Source organism: Mus caroli, unplaced genomic scaffold (assembly GCF_978045245.1).
Source record: "Mus caroli unplaced genomic scaffold, Mus_caroli_1 scaffold_7, whole genome shotgun sequence".
NCBI classification, from domain to species: Eukaryota; Metazoa; Chordata; class Mammalia; order Rodentia; family Muridae; genus Mus; species Mus caroli.
Genome location: NW_028227262.1, coordinates 27,592,751 through 27,613,303, shown reverse-complemented (window position 1 = coordinate 27,613,303; position 20,553 = coordinate 27,592,751). Strand labels below are relative to the sequence as shown.

At 50.2% G+C, this 20,553-nt stretch overlaps 1 protein-coding gene across 12 annotated transcripts in view; it reads right to left on the bottom strand.

The window, feature by feature from the left end:
* Nucleotides 1-20,553, bottom strand: part of Mical3 (microtubule associated monooxygenase, calponin and LIM domain containing 3) — a 192,489-nt gene that overhangs the window by 76,658 nt on the left and 95,278 nt on the right. For 9 of the 12 annotated variants that reach the window (XM_085839993.1, XM_085839992.1, XM_085839998.1 and 6 more), the window contains exons 10-20: nucleotides 19,795-19,921; nucleotides 18,564-18,660; nucleotides 15,864-16,011; nucleotides 13,524-13,720; nucleotides 11,264-11,376; nucleotides 11,106-11,168; nucleotides 10,053-10,226; nucleotides 8,543-8,626; nucleotides 5,625-5,723; nucleotides 3,758-3,814; nucleotides 1,380-1,487 (exon numbers count right to left, since the gene is read on the bottom strand). In XM_085839993.1, the coding sequence (XP_085696119.1) occupies nucleotides 1,380-1,487; nucleotides 3,758-3,814; nucleotides 5,625-5,723; nucleotides 8,543-8,626; nucleotides 10,053-10,226; nucleotides 11,106-11,168; nucleotides 11,264-11,376; nucleotides 13,524-13,720; nucleotides 15,864-16,011; nucleotides 18,564-18,660; nucleotides 19,795-19,921 (1,267 nt within the window). The remainder of the gene's footprint in view (nucleotides 1-1,379; nucleotides 1,488-3,757; nucleotides 3,815-5,624; nucleotides 5,724-8,542; nucleotides 8,627-10,052; nucleotides 10,227-11,105; nucleotides 11,169-11,263; nucleotides 11,377-13,523; nucleotides 13,721-15,863; nucleotides 16,012-18,563; nucleotides 18,661-19,794; nucleotides 19,922-20,553) is intronic. The other 3 variants (XM_085840001.1, XM_085840002.1, XM_085840003.1) reach the window with 1 other exon arrangement.

Below are 20,553 nucleotides of genomic sequence, written 5' to 3'. Positions count from 1 at the left end.
TGTCCTGGGACTACAGTCAAGTCGGTGGGCAGTTGTTTAGAGACGTGATAGGCAGGACTCTGAGTGGAGACACCTCTCACGGTAGGAAGTTAGGGAGGCTCTCAGCCAAGTGGGAGAGGTTGTCACTAATTCGGATGCAGAATTACAGCAGGCACAGTTATCCCAGAGATGACATCAACCCCTAGTAAGTGGCTTCAAGGGACAAACCTGTAACACCACGTGTAAATAGGCAGCTGGTCCAAACTGCAGCATGCCCAGGTTTTGTAGGGCCAACTCTGTAAGTCTGGGAACGCTCACCCTTGAGAACACGTCTCTCTAGGCTCAGCTAAGGCCTGGCTGGGAACTGAGTAATCAATACCATTTTCCAGCTCAACTAAAGAGATGCCCTAGGATTGGCTGGCCTCACCTGCCATTAACCCCACATATCATGTCCATTAGTAACAGGGCCTTTGAGAAGCATACGCCTGGGACAGGCAGGCACAGGGAAGAGGAGAGCAGAAATGAGACCCAAGCTCTCCTGTGAGAGATGCCCTCACAGAATCCGAAAGTCACCTTTTCTTCACTCTGTGGAGCAGATGACAAAGTGCCCAGCACACGGCAGCCCTTGCCCCACTGTGTGCACCAGGACCCTTCTCTCATAACCAGGGACTATCTCAGGAGCCATGGCCTGGGACTGCATGTGCAGGGGCATTTGTCATTCAGTTCTTGTGATGTAGCAACTTGGACAAGCACCCCACCCCCCACCCCAAGAGAGATGGACTCAAGTTCTGTTTGTTTCTGGCATGAGAAGCAGCTGGCTTTCTTCTTCCCACTCCCAGAAGGGTCAAAGTGTAGGAATTGCTGGGCTCACCCCACTGCACGCCACACGCATGCGAGTGCTTCTACACATATACACACTGCCTAAGAATACGAAGCAGAGGCAAAGGCAGCTGACTCTCCGATCCCTAACAAACTCCTCGGAACTGGATCGGAGCCACCTGAGATAAAGCAGGGTTCATTCCACACAGGATTACAAGAAACACCAGGAGTGCTGTGTGCTCACTATTTTACTAGGAGAGTTAGTGACGGCATGGTTCAAATTCTGTAGCACGCACGTGATTAAGAAAACGCAGTCTTCAGTCAAAGATTGGAAAATGCTATCAGTATCGGGCACAGCTTAACAGCGGGTTCGCTCTGACAGGCTGTGACGTGTGAAACACTCAAAGGCAGCAAGCAGCCTCTTTAACATAGGTGTCTGTGGCAGCTCTCTCACACACACAGAGCTTCTGAGGAGCCAGGCAAAGGCAGAGACCTAGGCTCCCTTAGGTGAGTGACACCTGTAGAAAGTGGAGCGAGCAGAGGCTGCAGAACATGGTTTTGTCCAGTCCAGGCCATGCTACCTGTCGGAGGGAGTCAGAGGAGGGAGAGGCAGGGCGGGTGGAGGAGCGGAGGCTAAGGGAGAGCTCCCACTGGTCAACAAAAAATCGACGTGAAGGCTCAGGCTCTGGCTATAAAATACAAGGCAGAGAAAAAGAGCACAGTACATGTTAGAAGTCATGATAGGAAATCCGAGTTTCAGACGGCTTTTCTGTTCAGCTGTAGAATGTACATGGCAAATAGAGAAGCAGGCCTTCCGATTTCCAGAAGCGAGTGAGCTTCATCTAGAGCTCCCATCTGCTTCCTGCGTTCACCCAATGCTAGCTCTGGAGCACATCTCAGGAGCTGGGAGCACCTGTGAAGCCTTGGGGCACCTTGGCTTGGTGTTCCTACTGGGTTCACCCTAGGTGGGTAACACCAGCTTCTCACAGAGCCCTCACTGACCTGCGCAGGGATTTTCCCTTGGCAGAGACATCTCCAGTCATGCTAGTTCTCTCCTGACAGAGTGAAGGGCGGGGTTGGGACCCTCACTGTCCTCTGCCAGGGTTCAGGGCATGCCCTTGTCCTGTGGACAGTGCCCAAGGCCTTCTCCACCTCCTAATGCTAGAGCGCTTGGAAGCTCCATCTGCACTAGGTGTTCAGGATGGGTGTTCTGCTTGCAGAGGAGCCAGATAAACGGAGGGCACAGTCCAGGGACTAGATCTAAATGCCCCTGGTCTTCCTGACACTGGCCTCAGCCGGTGCAGCAATAGTGGGCAGGATCTTCCTCAGTGCTGGCTCCCACAGCCAGCACCTCTGATCTAGAGGGGAATGAGGTAACAGACATCCTTAAGTTTTCCCGCCACATGCCGGATACACTCTTTACAAGGTGGGAGGGATAAGGGTGCTGCCCAAGCTCCAAGGAGAGCCACTGAATCTCTTTAGTTGACATTTCAGTGTCACGGCAGTGTGGCAGGTATCTGAGCCTTCCCTATCCTCTGCCCCAAGTGTCTGACAGCTTCTGGGTCCTGAGTGTAGTATAGAGACGATTGACCACCTGGAATGTGGAGCAGTCACAGTGCGTGCGGGGACTGAGTGAAGGAGAGCTACAGAGAGTGAGGGTGTGCATGGGCAGGGCTATGGAGTCGGGGAGAAGTCCTGGAAAAGAAAAGAAGTGGTACCCCCGGTATCTAGCCTGAGCCCCACACTAAGGATGATACATACCAACATCTGGGAAAAACAAAAGTCCCCCCATGACAGTGTTGTTTAGGCACATCCTGTGCCTGCTGGGGACCTACTCTTCCCGCCGGGCACCGGTGTCCTGGACCTCAGTTTCCTGCCAAGCTTCCTTTCACTCAACGAACTTCCTCACTCCCTTTTCAGATGTTGCTTATTAAAAACCATCAACACCTTATTAAGTATGCAAGCTTCAGGACACAGGACACTACCCTGTTCTCCAGCTTATGACAGGACTATGGGAGGACCTGGGAAGAAGGAAGAGGCTGTGGACACTGACTTCCCACCAGGAGGCAGTAAAGCAGAGCGGGCGACAGGGAGGGATAGAGGCCAGCCTCCCCTCTTAACCCCATCCTGCTGGTAGTTTCCTTCAAGGGAAGAGAAGATGGTGCTGCTGCCTATTTCTTGGTGGTCCCGAGATGTGTCCCTGCTTGCTGCCTGGTCCTCAGTGCGGGTCTCAAAGAGCAAAGGCAGGAGGGAGGCGGCCATGAAATCACCAGAACTTGCGAGACATCAGCTCAGTGCAGATCCCGAAGGACAGGATCAATGCAAAAAGCCTCACAAAATAAGTAGGCTAGGGGCTTCATCACCACATTCATTGAATGAAAAAAAAAAAAGGAACGATAGTTCATTTTAGACATCCCTGCGTTTTTTAGAAAAGATCAGCTATAGCTTTTCATTATGCACCTATCCTGCTTCGGGCTGCTTTTCCTGATCTTCCTATCTGACTTCTTCCCCCCCCCCCCCCCCCCCCCGAGAGCCTCAGCTCTCCTTAGTACTTCTATTTCAGGAGCTGAGGCTGTCACATCCACTGCCTGTCTGTCCCAAGGCTCTGCTCTTCCACTTCTCCCCGATGACCAATGCCCTTTGGCTACCCTAGGGGATGAGGTGATAAGGTCTTGGCATGGAATTGAGGAACACAAATGGGAAGTCTCTACGGCCCACTGCAACAATGAAAGCACCAGGGTTAGCATCCAGTCTGAATGCTTTGCAGATGGACACTGCCGTGAATGCTACCGTGCGGGACAACGCTGTTAGCAAAGAGTTCTGGATCTTGGCTGGGTGACAAGTGTGCAGAAAGCTAGGAGAAGGGGCTCTTCTCCACGCTCCCTTCCCTCTGCCCCACCACACAGCGTGCCCCAAAGGTGGGCTCTCAGCACCCCATGCCACAGGCTCATGCTTTTACCCTCTTGAGGTGGGGATTCTGCTTGCCACGGCTGTCGGCAGGAAGAGTCCTGTACATCTGTTGGCAACAAGATAAAAACTTAAGCTCCATCCCGACTCTCTTGGGACCAACTCGGTAACAGTGGGAGATTTAGGCAAGAATTCAGGGTTCACGTTTATATATATTCCCCAGCCCAAGACTTCCCTAACCAGCTGTCCACAATCCCACCAGTACCAAATTCCATGATCTGCGACAATTTTCTGCCCAACTGCCTCTAATGAGGCTTCCTACACAGACCAAGCACTGTGGTTAGTACAAAGGTGGAATGATGTGTGTTTCGCACAGTGGTATAAGATTGGAGGCGTGCAGTGAAAGGCTCAGGGGAGGAGGGTTGGCAGGGAAGCTTTCCACAGCAAGAAAGGTGGGGAGAGGAAACCGGATGAGCAAAGGACCTTTACAGAGCACAGAGGAGACTCTGGAGTGGGGAGCAGGCCTTGATAGGAACAGGGGAGCGGGGCTCAGGTTACTGAGGGGAGAGGTACGTAGAGACTGGTGGCACTCTCAGTTAATACAGAGGATCATGGGAAATCTTAGGACAGGCACAAGGCTGCCTCAGTGAGCTGAGGTGGCAACTGTGGGGACAGGAGGACCACACTGTCCACTCAAGGTAACTTGAGATGTCCATCCTTGGGAAGTGGATGCTAGTGTCTGGGGTCTGGCCTCATCCAGTGCCGATGCCACACTGCCACAGGCAGCATGAGCCCAGCACCAGCCTCTGGCTCCCGCTCAGTTCCGGGACATTGCTCACCTGTCCTCTTGCATAACTCCTTGGCCTCTCCACCTTACGCCTCAGAGTGCAAAGTGGAGATGGTGGTGGGACCTGCCCCACAGTTACTATGGGGACTGACTGAGTGACTGAGGGGTAAAACAAATGCTCAAACTGTGAGCCCTTTTTATTTGTTTTTGAGACAGGGTTTCTCTGTGTAGACCAGGCTGGCCTCAAACTCAGAAATCCGCCTGACTCTGCCTCCCAAGTGCTGGGATTAAAGGTGTGCGCCACCACTGCCCGGTTGTGAGCCCTTATTAAGAGGAGGCACTGGGCAGTCACAGCGGCCAGCACGGCTCAGTTCTTAGGCCAGGGGCTTCCAGAGGAGGAAGGCCTGGAAAACCAGATGCGTCATTAGTGGTTACTTTTGAGGTAGGCTACCTTCCTTATGAAAATATCCTGTCACAGATCCTGCCCTCAGAAGTGGCTTTTTAAAATGTATTTTATAGGGTTTCAGCTCAAAGGTCAGCAAGCCATTCTGTGTGCCCACGGTATAGGTGTGTCCACCCTGAATGTGAGATTGTGCGGTCAACAGCCACAAGTATCTGGTGGCTTTCAAATGCTTTAACCATCTGCTTGGAGCGTGAATGGGTGGCTGGGTTGGTTAGAAGAAACTATAAGCCAGAGAGCAGGCTGTCAGTATCAGGAGGAGCCAACCCCATGCAGGGAGGCCACACGAAGCTCTCTTGTGCACATCTTAACCATAGTGCATCAGGCAGCAAAACAAACAGGGCTACTGTAAGTGAGGTCCTACAAAAATGTGTGCCTCTTGGACCTTACGGATGTTGGATCTGAGATGAATATAGTTTATGCTTTGGTCTACGGCTGTCCTCCCATGATAGGGGCTAGGCCAGAATATGCAGGATTTGAATGCACAGGGCCCTCATCTGGGGTCCCGACAGGAACTGTTTGCTTGTAACAATGAAGGTTGTTTTTTTTTTTTTTTTTGCTACAAGTCATCTTTTAAAAACTTATCCCTGAAAAGAGTGGCTACTGAGCTGGTCCCTACATTCGTAGTGTAGGTGGTAGGACAGACAGGACATAGAACATGCAGAGGGTCACCTGCTGGCCACTGCGCGCCCGGCAGGAAGGTGGAGTAGGGGGAGGAGAGAGAGTAATCACTTTTTTGGGGCAGGTCCGAGAGCGCTCCTTTTCCCGTCGCTTTTACACCAACAGACACAAACAGAAAGAACATGATTGAAACAGGGCCTGGATGGAGACTGTTCCTGGCAGAGATGAGGAACATTTACATATGTGCAAAGCATCCTTCAAGAGGCTCCTTCCTTGACCACCCTCCATGGCACCTAACTCTGTGTTCAGGGTGATTTATCAGGTCTCTTGTTTTTCATCTTGGACCAGAGCCTCAAACGAAGGTGGCCTAGGTAACTGAAGAACTGGGGAAACCTTGGTGTAATGCTCTGTAATGTCAAGGGTCAAGGGTCAAGGGCTTTATCAGGAAAGATGGCCACCCCAAAATGGGCCTGATCGTAAGCACATGGAAAAGGTAGATGGCCCCTATGGGATATCATATGGCGTATGCACACCAGGTCACACTGCAGCAAAGCACATCCCCACTAAAGCCTCCTGTGGCCACGCTCCATCAATGCCTTAAGCCCTTCACTCACATCTAACAGTTCTAAAAACTACCAAGAAATGCCAGCCAAGAGGCTCTACAGATTAACTGCAAGCTCATCCTTCATCCTGCCTGTACCCCTTCTTCGTGGGTCGGTCCACGGTTCCCAGAGAGGCTTCTCAGCCATTTGAGAAACAAGCACACATTACCCCGGGCCTCTCTGGTACTTTCCAGGAGATTCTCAGCTTCCTGTACAGACTGCTGTACTGGGAGGAGGGCGGGGTGGGGAGGTGTGGCAGCTGTAAGGTCAGAAAAACATCTCCACTGTGTGTTCCCACCTCACATGACAATCTGCTCCCAAAGCTAGGCTGGTCCATGGGCCGTCTGTTTGCAGGATGTACTCCTGAGATCAAAAGGAAAGGGAGGGCAAAGGACGAGCCGCAGTGTTTATGCTGGAAAGCGCAGCACGGAGCCACTGGCAAGCAGAGTTGTTGCCCATTTTCTCCCTTCCACACGATGACCTAAGTTGGAACAGGTTCTCGGGCCAACTCTGCCAAGGAATGCCACGCCTGCCACACCTCCTGCCTCAGAGGAGAACCACTTCAAGAGACACACAGTGAGTCACAGTGCTGTCCAGCCTGTTGGAGATGAGTGGCCAACAGTGGCCCAGGTACCCCTTGCTCTGAGTCCCTATTCTCTGGACACATCTCTAGCTTTCAGGAGATAGTCACAATTAGAGGGCCAAGCCCATATGTCAGAGTTGCAAATGATGAATGTGTGTATTCGAAGGGACAGAATGTGAGGTACAGTGTGTCACCGTCACTACTGTGGGCACTGTGTAATTCATGATTCAGTGTAGCCTAAAGGACCTGATGATCTAAAGTGGTTTCACTGTTCATGGTCACCAAGGCTCCTCTCATCTTCCCAAGGCTAACCTGATGGTGACAGTAAGGGGCCGGATGACAAGTCCAAGAGGCAGGAACAACAGCCAAAAGCTGTCCCTACATGGGACCTGGCACAATGCTGCTGGCTACTGGGCTCCATGAGAAGCCGGTGTAGAACCAGGTGCCTGGTGACCTTCCAAGCTGCCAGGTCTGCCCACACCAGGACAGAGGCCAAGACCCAGCCAGCAGACTCTGAGCCACATAAGCTGTGCCCTCCTTCCCGGCACAACCAACAGAGCTGCACCAGCCCAGACTGCACACAGAGCCACCCATGTCACAGGTGATACCAGACCTTCCTCTTCTGTTCTTCTGGTCTAAAACCTCAGCCTTTTCCAGGAAGGATAAGACTTTACAATCCCAAACTCTGGGTTACGATTCACCTATTCCCTTCCATCAAGGCTTCAAGCAAAGGACAAAAAAAAAAATTAAAACACGAATTCTTGATGACATCCTTCAGAAGGCCTCCCTCTATGAAGCAGTTCCTACTGAGGCAGGAAGATTACCTTCTGTTGTGAGTGTGCGCACTGCTCCTGCATTTTCCTCCTCCCTCCCTGGGCCCTGTCTTCCACGTGGAGTATTACGAAGTTAGAAAGAAGCATTTTCTTCCAAATGCAATTTCAGTAACACCCCACTCAGCGCTTCCTAGCAGCAGAGCTGGTGAGGCTGGCCCAGGGAGAGGCTAACTGAACCCATCTCGCAGCACCTCAGCGTCCATGAGAGTGACGTGACACCTGTTACTTGAAAACTCATCCAGCATCGCTCCCAACCCCAGCGACAAACTGTTCAACTGTGACGCTGGGGAACAAATGGCCAATGCTTCCCTCAGCCTGACTAGTCTTTCCTTCTGCCCATGAGTGGGCTCCGGGAGTTCCTGAGAAGGGGTGTTTTATTTGTTTTGGGATGGTACGAAGGATGGAACCCAGGGTCTCATGAATGCTCTGCCACTGAGCGACCGTCACAGCTCCCAAGTCCCTCACCAAAACATGAGGACAGAATCCTAAGGTGGGTGGGGAACCACCCTTAAACATTTTGTATAGGTCTGAAAGAAACAAATGCCTAACTCACGGCTAGTTCCATATTTCCTGCCTCAAACCAAAGGCCTTGCTTCCCCAGTTCTCACAAAGGACAAAGGTCACCCGGAGATGGGCTACTAAAAAGCCAATTTGGGAGCAATGCTACAGCAGCAAAGACCCACGGGCTCATGGCCATATCCTGACAAGTCCCCACATCATTCAAGCTGCCTTCAATACCAAGTCAACAGCCTTCCTAGACACTCCTCAAATCCCAGGGAGTTAATACAGCCACAGAATCAGACCAACACTGTCTGCCAAATGTTTCCCAAAGTCACCACTCACAGTCCAGTGCCTTCCTGCCCCGGTGACCTAGGCTTTCAGGTGGGCCAGGAGCAGGAATGAGGTGAAAGGCCGGTGGCAGCCCATTCTAGACCCCAGCAATTCCTTTACCTGTTTCCACTGGGGGATGGGAGCAGGGCGACCCTGCTTTGGCAGGCAGCAGGACGGCTGGCTGACCCCACGCTCTTGTGTTGGCTATGACACATACAGGCCACGTGGGAGTGGGGGCAGGACATGGAGACAAAGCAAAATAAAATACATTAAGGTAGAAGACACGGAAAAGTACCTGTGGAGGACAGACACACATCTATAAACCGTGAAGAGGTGGGCAGGCTAAGTTATCTCTTAGGAAGTTACATTAATAAAGGAAAGACATGGCGTTTGTCCCCAGACCAAACATAAGTGCAGCAACGGGGAGAGGGGAAAGGGGGAGTTGACAAGCTGTGGTTTTTGTTACACTTTTCCCAGCCTGAGTTCTCTAGGGTCTAGACTACTATCTGATTTGGAAAACTAACTCCCCCATGAATGAAGAAAGCAGCCTCGCACTGGAGGGCACTCTGGCCTCCTGAGGTGGGGCTGGCTGAGTTTGCAGCAATCTCTACTGCTCCAGAGTAAGCTACCCTCCCTGCTGTGACACAATGGGAAAAGCCGGGGTGGAGACTTTAACCCAAAACCAGGTCTGTGAGCAGAGAAGATAAAGAGAGGCTGAGCCCGTTCTCCTGTCCTCCCAATTCCCTTTCGGGGGATCAGGGAGCGCTGTAACACACTTCAGAGACTCTGAAATTGCCTGGCCTTTCTCTGTAAAGAAGTTAGGTGACTTCTGTGGAGCAAGGAGGGACAAGATGTGTGTGGCTGCTGCTGGACTCTCACATGTGGCTTAAGGAGAGCACCTTAAGGGCTCACATTCCTGGGAAAGAATCTTAGCTCGCAGGAGCACGCGCATCCCCGAGACTGCACGGCTGTTATCTTATCAAGGATGAGAAGCAACTAAAGCATCCACCACAGCTAGGGACGGAGAAGAACACGGTGTGCACACACTCTGAAGATGCCCCTGTGAGCTGAGAGGTCACCGGGGTATGCCATGGTCAAAAACCAATGGCAGAAAAGGAAGCGTGTCCCCAGAGTGGTCTCCACCATGAAAACAAGAATGTCCCCAGAAATCGTCCAGTAAGAAACGAAGCAAAATTAACAGACTGTAGATGCCTAAGTCACCTCTACTACACTTTCCAGGTTTCCTCCAATGAGCCTTGTTCTTTTTCTTTTCTTGAGCTGGCTTATCATGATGTGGGCCAGGCTGGCTTTGAACCCACGATCTTCTTGCCTCGGTTCCCCGAGCATCGCTTTCACACCACTGTGCCAGCCGCATGCTTCTTTTGTATGTAATTCAAGTGTGTATGTATGTGAACATAAGTGTGTTTATAGTCATCCAGACAAATACTGTTTAGATCCCTCTACTGATTCTCGTCACAGATTCCTTGAACCTGAGGCAAAGCTAACACAGCTGTGAATGTGTAAAATTCAGACAAGAGTCTGGGGGCTATGGCATGACGCTGCATATAGCTGCACGGAGACCTTCCTTTCTGTACCATGTGGTCATTCAGGAGCTGAGCTTAGGGCTTACCTGTCTCCTCACTCCAGTGGACTGAGCAGGTGCGTTCTCTTCAAACTTGGCCAGCAGCTGGGTTGCCATGTACTTCACTTTGTTCTGGTTCCCAACGGCAGCATCCATCCGTCTGTCCGTCAGGGTGCTCACCAGGGTCGGTCTTTCTCCTTTGTAGCTCCGGGGAGGCTCCTCCTGCCCAGCAGAAAGCAAGATTCAAGAGTCAGGATGGGTCCCAGGTAACCTCTGATAATCTTCTCTCCATGTGTGGGCAGGAACTGCACAGCAGCTTCAAGGTGTTTAATGGCACTTTGCAATGTTCTAACATGAAGGGTCAGTAAGATGCAAGGCACCAGTGGGACACACAGACCTGTGCTGGCATCACCAGATCACACATTTGGCAAAGCATGCCCTAGTCACCTCTACTACACTTTCCAGATTTCCTCCAATGAGCCTTGTTCTTTTTCTTTTCTTGAGCTGGCTTATCATGATGTGGGCCAGGCTGGCTTTGAACCCACGATCTTCTCGCCTCGGCTCCACGAGCACCGAGTTCACACCACCGCGCCGGCTACGCGCTTCTTTTGTAATTCAAGTGTGTATGTGTGTGCCGGCGTGCTTTGCCAAATGTGTGATTTTTATGAAGAGAAAGTCTGAGCACACACGTGTGCACGTTCCTTGCTACTTTCTGGAAAATACAATGAAGTAAAAAAAACCCAGAGACTCTCTCCTAAGAGATGATTATGCAGAGGCCTATCGATAGTAACTTCAGAGTTAATAATTTAAACCAGGTGGCTGAAGAGACAGCTCAGTGGTTAGAAGTGTTTACTGCTCTTGCTGAGGACCCAGGTTCTATCTCCAGAACCCACAGCTCGCAGCTGTGTAATTCTAGTTCCAAGGGATCTGATGCCCTCTGACCTCCCAGGATAGCTGCATGCACATATATATATGTAGTGCACATAAACTCACACAGGCAGACAAATGTATACATTAAACAAACAAACAAACAAACAAACCCTCAACCTGAAAACGACAGTTCAGCCCATCAGTCCTGACCCAAGCCACGATGCATCTCACCTCCTCTGACTGACTGGTTTTTCTCCTCTTTCCAGCCCCATCTGAATCCTTTTCTTTTTTATCCTGCACCAAGAGAAGATGCAGATATTAGCCTGGTTACCTTCCCTGGCCATTAGCTCTGCCTGACAACACTGTTACTGTGACTGGTCTACACATACCTTGGGCGAACGCTTCCGAGAGATGGTCTGTCCGAGTTTGCTCAGGAAGGAGATGGGGGATTTGGTGCTGGCTATCAGGACGGCTTTCTCCTCTGCATTCAGGTCGAGGGTGTCTGTGAACCGGAGAGAGCAATGTTTACTAAGGACGGTGCCACAATGTCTTAACCAGATCCATGCTCCCTTATAGGGGACTGGCAAGAAGGAAGCTCACAGATCTCCAATGTGTTACTGACTAGGACAGAGCATGTGTCTTCTTAGGAAACAGCACAAAGGTCTAGACACTTTCTTTTCACTCACACACACAAAACTAACCCCATTCCTTACACTTCAGGTGCAGCAGCCCACGTGCCTGCTTTGTAAAGGCTGCACTCTCTGCCTGTGGCCATCATAGCAGATTGCCTAAGTTAAATTTTGATAAAGGAAACTTCAGGCTGGGGTGGAGGGTTGAGAGGTACGAGACACAGGGCTGCCAGTTTGGGGGACAGCAGAGGCCATGTTCTTAGTTGTGTCTGAAGAGGGGCTCTCAATGAATAGGGCTACTCAGGGTTCAGGGTTTGTGTTATAAAAATGCATATTCATATGCATAACCATATATGGGCTTGAAGACACTGTGGGGAGGAGGGTACAATTAACTGTGGATTCTTCCTCTTCCTCTTCCTTCTCCTCCTCCTCTTCCTTCTCATCATCTTCTGTAGGGAGCACACACGTCTCCTACCTGTGTGGTGGTCAGAGGGCAGCTCTGTGCAGTCAGTTTTCCCCTTCTGCTTTTCTGTGGGGTCCAGGGATTGAACTCAGGTCACCAAGTTCCTACTGTCTGGTGGGAAGTACCTTTACTGAGCCACCTTGCTGGTTGGTATTCTAATATTATATGAATAGCAATAGCAATTTTGAGTATAGTAATTAGAAATGATAATGAGCCGTTGCCATTTATTTGGTTAGTTGTCAGTGTTACACATTCTTAGTATAACACAGTATTATTACAGCCATCACTCTCTTTTTACACAGGGAGGCTGAAATGTAAGGAAATTTGAGAGCCTGCCCAAGGTGGAACACGTGGAAATGCTGGAACAAACCCCAGGCCAGACGCTGTGGCCAGGACTTTGAAGTACAACGTTTGACTCTAAGTGGTGTCCTAGGTAGCTTTAACTGTCACTTACCATAACCCAGAGTGACTGAGAGGAAAGCCTTGATTGAGTAACTGCTTAAGTCAAACTGGGCTTGGGGGAGGGGGCTGTCTTATCATTAATGGATGCAGGAGAACTCAGCCCCGCTGTGGCGGCACCATCCCTAGGCAGAAGGCCCTGGGCTGTATAAGAAAGCTGTGGGCAAATGGACCAGAGAGTAAAGCAGCCAGCAGTGTTTCTCTGTGGTTCCTGCCTTCAGGTTCCTGACTGAGTTCCCACCCCCACCTCCCTTGCCGATGCACTGTGACCTACAAGTGTAAGCCAAGTGAACCCCTTTCCTCCCCTGAACTGCTTTTGGTCAGAGCTTTTATCACAGCAACAGAAAAGGAAACTGGAACAGGTTGCAACAGAAATACTTTTTGGAGCCCTACTAAGTGTTGGCCAAGGCAGCAGGCTAAGGGCCAAGAAAATATCTCTGGGACTAAGAGGGAAACATTGCAAGGGAAGCAAGAGAGGAAGAGGGGCTGAGAACCCAGCAAAGCATAGAATCAAAGAAGCAGTGAAGGAGAGGAAGCACCGAGAGACATCACTGCAGGGTACTGGCGAGAGGAACACCGAGTATACGAGCAGAGAAACGGAGGCCCAGGGATGTAGCTCAGTTGCTCACTTGTAAGGAGCTTATTCATGAGACCCTAGGAACAACCACACACACACATGCACATGCACACACATGCACATACACACACATGCACACGCACATGCACACACACAAATGAAAAAATAAAGAGGTAAGAAATGAGAAAAAGATCTTGGTTGGACTGGGAAGAGTCTTTGCAGGGCACAGGGGCACAGGACAGTTTGGGCAGGATGCTACAAAGGGAAGCAACATTACAATATACAAGTCTAGCAGGAGTCACTTTTGCAGAGGGGATGAGTCTGACAGAGGCTGGGGGAAGGTGGCAGAGTTGAAGAAAAAAACCGTTAGATGGGTTGGCTTTGCATACTTATAGATTGAGAAAGACCCTGAAAACAGCACATGGTTAATAACACACTGCTGACAGGGGTCGTGTGAAGCAAGGTTCTAGAGACTTCCCTGATGCACAGGCAGGAGGCCACAACCCCACCCCTGAGCTCACCGCTGGAGGAAAGCGAGTCCTTGAACATCTCGTAGAACTGCGTGAGGTACATCACCATGGACAGCTTGTCTGGCTCCCCGACCGAAGCCATCTCCTTGCCCGTCATGATGGGAGAGATGCCCAGTTCCTTCTCGGCGATGTCAAAGGCCAGCTGATTATTCTTCTCCACGTTTTGCTCATCCAAAGAATCAAAGTCTCTGAGAAACAGGACAAAAACAAACAAACAAACAAACAAACAGATCAGGTTGGGCTAACTGTCCTCAAACCGTAACACAGTATCCTGTGCCACTGCTGTGCCACTGCCGTCTCAGTTCCTGGGCTAAGGTGCAGGGAGTCCGGCACTATCCCTGGGTCAGAGGGCAGATCAGCCTGCCTGGACCCCCAGGCTTCCTCCTGACTAAGGAAATGCACAACAACTTTGGGAGAAATGACTATAGGTCTCCCTCAAAGAAAAGAAAGGGGCTGGGGGGGAGGGCGGTGGAGGGAGAAGATGTGATGGGTAGAGAATCTTGCATCTTCCGGGGACACCAACTTCTTACTATAATGTAAGCTCAGGACAGGAACTCCCTTCACAAGTCTTCCCGCACGCCTGTCCACAAGTACAAAGGAAACTAACGTCCCAGAGTGATATGACGCTGTCTGCAGAGAGCACTCCATGTCCTGGGGCTGTCACTTGCCCTAACAGTGCTGGTAAATTCTACTCAGCTTTCTTCCTGAGGGGAATTCTAAAACCTTCCTCAGGTTTTTCCACTGCTGAATCTCCTGAGCTTTCCCAACCATCTCCACTAATCAACACCCCCCGCCCCCGCCCCCCCCCCCCCCCCCCGCGCCCCACTAGGTTTTAAGCTCTTGCTGCTAAGGAAGTGATGGCGAGGTTTTTCCTCAGCTGACTTCACACTATCCTGGCAGCTCTCAGTTTGTGTTAACCCACTGACCTCAGGGAAATTTTTTTTTCCCCATTTAAAACAAATTACTTTTCTCTTAGATTAAGCCTATTAAGGCCCGAACGTTGAACGCTCATCTTGAATACAGTTTTGACGGTGCTAAATCACCCACTGAGGAGGGCCTTCTGACCTTGTCTCAAGTCTTCTTCAGGCTACACTCGGGTGTCCCAGCAGGACCCTTGGCTCCGCCCTACCCACCCCTCTACTCCTTTTTCTTCCTTGCCTTCCCTTTCAGACAGAACAGCACACACACCTCCCCACACACACCTCAGCTTCAGAAACTCTGTCCTGCCACTCAGCTGTTCTCCCTCCTCGCCCTTCCCCAGTGCAATGTGCATCAGAGTCCTTTACATCAAATATTTCCCCAGTCGTTTAATTTTACCTGGGAATTGAATCCCAAAAGCCTGTTGTCTGCTAGGCAAAGGCTACATTCGCACCTCTCCATATTTATTTAATTCTTTCTAGAAGACAGTTTCAGTCTGAGGCTCTCAACTCTCCTGCTTAATTAACCCTCTCAAAGCTGGGACAGCAGGTTAGCCCTGCTGCAGCTGTTTTGTCTTGCGGTACTAGGGATCAAGCCTAGAGCCTTACGCGTGGTCCTCGTTGTTAATCCATACCATGCAAGGCTGGTTTTATTAGCTCTTGCACCATTAGCTTGCTAATGTCACAAAACAGGGGCTATGCCTTTTAGGAGTCCTCAACCAGTCATTAAAACAACAGGCAAAACCTGGACCTAACTATAAAAAAGGCAGCCAAGATAATCCACCATGCTGTGCTTCTGTCTCCGACTCTGTTTGGCTTCCATAGTAACTAAGGTCTGTGGGGTGGGGGGGTCTGAGCGCTTGGTTCTGAGCTGACCTGAGGCCACTCTGTACTGACTCTGTAGGTGGATGGATGAGTCAGAGATGGCTTATCAGAGGGACAGCAGGTGAAGTGATGTTGCATGAAGTGCAGGGGCGAACGCTTACAGAGAGTAACATCTCTAAGAGAGAAAATGCCCAAGACCATCATCGTAAATCAGGTAAGAATCTATTGTTTTCTGTGGGGATGAGCCAGCCAAGTGTTCAAGCCAGGTTTCCCTTGTGACCAACAGCATCTGGGAGAGAGCTAGCCAAAAATGGAGAGTTCAACCCGGGGCCAATAAACAGTTTCCTTTTGTTCAAAGTTAACAGGCCCAGGTGGGTGTTAAAACTAGTTGTGGATCTTCTGAATGCTTGACTTTTTTTTTAAAGCTAATTTTTGGGGGTTGAGTTTTAAATATAAGGAAGGCAAAATCTGGGCCTTCTCGAGAGAACATTTCACCATATAATTCATACCAAGAAAAAGTGTAAAATTTGCATAAGGGGCTCCAGACTCCTCCCTCGGTAAATATAAAATGAAACTGGTCACGACTTACATTAGATCGGGGCGGTATCTGTGGATGATCGCACACAGGGCCAGGCCACTTTTCCAAGACATAGTGAGATCTGTCACATTGACTCCTGAATAGCCGTCTGTCTGCCTTTGGCACCACCCCAGCAATTTGCTTGAACGAGCTACAGACTCTAAAACAATAAAAAATAATTACTGAAGTGTGCTTACCTCATGTTTGCTCTGCAGCACAAATATGCAGTTTGAAAAAAAATTACCGAGGGTAGGGACAAAATGTCAGTCCTATTTTCAGCAGAAGACAGTAAAGCCCAAGTTGAGGTCTGTCACCGGCATCGTGACGGTTTCATGATGATACAATTTTAGGTACCACCTATCCGATTCCTGGGTCAACGGCCCAGACAGATACCGATACCTCTGAGCAGGGTGACAAGGACCTGCCACTCTGAAGCCATGTCCCAGCAGCACTCCTGGAGACAACCGGATGGCAAAGTGCCACCTGCGGAGTTGATACCTCGCTGGCAACAGAGTCAAGATCTCCCAGGAGAGTTGCCTGGCAACAGGCTGAGGAAGCTGGTTCCTCCCCAGCAACACCCAGGGGATTAGATTAGAAAAGGTTTCTCCTGTAGTACCTTAAACCCAAGCAAACAAAACCCTAGTCTTGCTTGCTAAGGTCCTGACTGAGAGCCAAGTGAAGAGACTGCGGGGCCAGGCCAATCAGACCACAACCGGGCCCTGGCTGGCAACCTGTGTTATAAACAGTCACATGTGGAGACCACTACAAGGCAAAGACACACATGTTTTTCTGCCTCGCTGACGTGTCTTCATCTTGAGGAGGAGTTCTGCTCACACTTAAGAGAACCTGTGAGCACTGACCTGTGTTTGAGGCGTCTGCTCCTGGCCCTGAGGCAGCGGGTATTTTAACTTTACACTAAGTCACCTGGAGACTTGCGAGCAGATTAAAAATGACTGTGCTTAGAACCTTGCACAGTGGTCTTTCACAGTGACCCCGTAGACTGAGACAACTCCTGGCTCTGACACTGATCTACTTAGGCGTTGCCCGTGTCTGTATACCTATCCATGCACATCAGGCCACCTCAGAACCCCAGGTGGACACAGGAATGGTTGAGCGATACCGTCTCTGTTCTAAGGGGTTGACACCCCAGAGGAGAAAGAAGAGGTTTCCGACTGCCTGCAGGTTTTCACCTCTACCGTCACATCTCATGACCACATTAAATCAAACCGTTCAAGAGAGACGCCAAACCCCTCCGGCCGCCTCCATCTTCTTGCTTGCAACATAAACCAATAAACCACAACCACCTACCTGCTATCTCTCAGGACAATTAACTGTCCGTGCCGATCCATTGTGGTATCTTCAGACTTTTAATATTAACAACAATGACAGAGCTGTTGCTGTTCCCACCCACTGTGCGCCAAGCGCTGTGGTGAGCAATGTGCCAGAGACCTCCCGGCCACAACTGAGAGCAGGATTGTTTCCAGATCACAGGCAAGGAACCTCAAGTTCCGAGGTGCTACGTCCTATGCCCACGGCCACCCGATTTACACATGGCACAGGTAGGCCTGAGAGCTGTTTGTATTTGGCCCAAAGTCCAGGTTCTTCTGTGATCAGCCCCAGAGTCTGGCTTTTCTGACATACAGACTATGGAACTGTTTCCTAAACAGCCTCCCTGCACCAAGTGTATTTTCCCTACTCAGTCTGTCCTAATGCACCCAACCCGTTGTACTCAAGGCCGCTCTCCAAGGATAATCTCCAGCAACCCTCCAATACACACGAAATACAGAATGGCCTTCGCGTCTGCCCCGGCATGGTGCTGCTGGCTCAGGACCCAGCTAGATGGCTACTGACCACATTTCTACAAGGCCTCTCCTAAAACGTGGGTGTGTGTATGGCTGACCAGGAGCTTGTGTGCACTGGGGACACTTTGTCACCTGTTCTCTCTCTTTCTCTCTCTCTCTCTCTCCAGGATCTGTAACTGATCGTGGTGGGACACTGACCTCCAAGTGTGACAGCCATTACTATCGTCATCAAAGCAGCCATCATTAATGCCAAGAAACCCTTAAGCTGTGGATGCTCCCTCAGAGGAGGGAGACACCTCCCTCCCACCTTTTCAAAACTCTGCCTCGGCTGAGCACAGTCTTAGGAGGTACCAGTCAGACAGACAGAAGGCAGGCGGTTAACTGAAGGGAGGACTCCACCTCTCCGCTATGGAGAAGCATCGTCTCTGAGAGAGGGACTTTCAGTGATGTGGATGTCCGGAGGTCACCTGTGTCCCTGCAGGCAAGCTTATTAACTCACTGGTGCACAGAGCTGCCCTTGAGTGGACTCAGTACTTTTGTCTATTGTTGGTTCCCTATGTGGGACAAACAGACATTCATTTATTATTATCTCCCCAGCAAGAGTTCATACAACAATAATTTACCTCTACTCTTACACTACATTAGACCACAGCACTTTTCTCTGTGTTCGAGGACTGTTCTGTGCATTCCAGAACATGTAAGCAATATTCCCAAGTCCTATCCACTAGGTGCCACTAGCAAACCTACCCCAGTCATGACAGTCAAAACACACCCTGGCAGCCATCTAATAACCCCAGAGGGTGACACCACTGGCAGCAGCTCTGGGCCTTTGATAGCACTGTGGTCATGCAACGGCTTGACAGATGAGTGGAGACTTCTTTCAAACAGGCTAGCCCATTATGGAACTCACCATTTCGAGTCAGCTTGGGAGTGGTTCGGGAATTCACCAGGTTCTCCATTTCCAGATGGATATCTTTTGTTTCTCCGCTATCGTATAAATGGCGCACCTGGCACAAAGTTGAAAGGTTGGGAAGGAAACGCAAACCCTGAACAACAACTCCCCACTTAAAAGGAGAATGACCAAGTCGACGATCACAGAGGCCAGCTGGTAAAGTCTATTATGTTTACTTTCTGGTAGACCTGGGGGTTGAGGTTAGGGTCTTGCATGGCTAAGCAGAGCTGTACACCATGGTAAAGCTTTGGCAGAATCTACCTGACCACCTTAGAGCTTTAATGGAATGAAGTTACCGGAGACTCATGGAACCTGGCCGTAGGCGGCTGTGCTGAGAGTAAGCCAGCTGGCTCTGATCCCGGGGCTGCCCACCTTCACATTGTTCAGCACTATGCAAACACATACAAGAAGCCCGGAGACACCGGGCAGAAGGCAAAGAAGGAAAGCCTCTGGAATAAAGACGAATGTGTGAAGCAGGCTGCTTCCTGAAGAGTCTGCTCCTCGGGGCTGCTGTGCTCTCAAGTACGCCACTCTCGACAAGAAGGCGGCTTAACAGACTCTGGAGAACACGGTGCAAGGTCTAGGCTCATGCCTTCTCCTGGCAGAGCATGCCTGAGCCTTTAAAGCCCATCTGCCTAACAGTGATGCTGTGGGTGGGTAGGGGTCAGCACCTACACTTCTCAGGTGAAAACCAGGTTCAGGGAACGCCAAACCACCTGGCTGAGTGCCAGGTGAAGGGTGGTGATGCCAAAGTGACATCACCCTTCCCAACTACTGAACCAGCCGGCGTCCTTTCCCTCTCGCCACATGAGTCAAGATAAGTCCCACGTCAGAGCCAGCCTGGGCTTTGGAGTGAGTTCCACCTGAGCCTGGGTTACAGCACAAGTCATTCCCACCCTAACCCCAAACTCAAAACAAATGACCAACCAATAAAGAAAAAGAAGGGCGGACTGACCCTCTGTGATGAGTGTGTTAATGGGAAATAATACCTGCTTTTAACAACACAGAGACATCAACATGGATTACTTAGTGTGTGCAGTATAATAGCAAACACAGCTACACTCATTCCTACTGGAATATATACTGTAGAATAACAAACACTTATACACACTCCTATCTGATCTACTGACCAGTTATGAGCATCCTGAACATGGGCCTCGGTGTACAAAACTCTCAAGAAGGCTCTTACCTGGCTTGGCCTGAGGAAGTTGATGTTGATATTGGGGTACCTGGTGACAGGGTCGATGCTATATTGGCTGAAGTTTTTGCTCACGTTCTCAGGGGTGGTCTGAGGCAGCAACCTATAAATGCTTTCCCTGCAATGACATACAACCGTGTGCTCACATGCAATGACGTATAACCGTGTGTTCATAGCAGTAACAAGAAACAAGTCACTAGAAAGGTCAGCCAAACAGTCATCACAGATGAATCTATCTAATCAAACCCCCAGTTCTCAGTGATTCCATGGTCCCAGACCGGGGAAAGGGCCAGAAGGAAGAGCAGGGGCAGTGTAGTGGGCAGCGCCAAAAGCTGCTAATTTAGAAGGCTGGTACGTAGTGTGCCAGTATTGATTATGGATTTTAAGAAATTAAAAGGGAACATTGTGGCCAGCTCTGTAGGGTTACAGGGATGCAGAGTCTCATACCACGAAGTTATCTTTGCTGAACCTTCCCCTCAATAGCAGAATATTAAATCTGAAGTACGAAGGATATTTCGAAATTGCCTTCTCTGTTAGCACAGAGGACTGTCTATTCCTTGATGAGTCTGTCAGGGCTGTGGTTACTTGCCCAAAGGTCATATGCTGGAAGTCAGGACCTCAGCATGGTGCTGGTGACATGGTAGATGTCGTAGCTCACACATTTAATTCTAGCACTTAGAGGGGAAGTATGGAAGACTTTGGGACTCTGGACTAGGGAAACCTCTGAACACAGTCAGCACGGCCTAACAG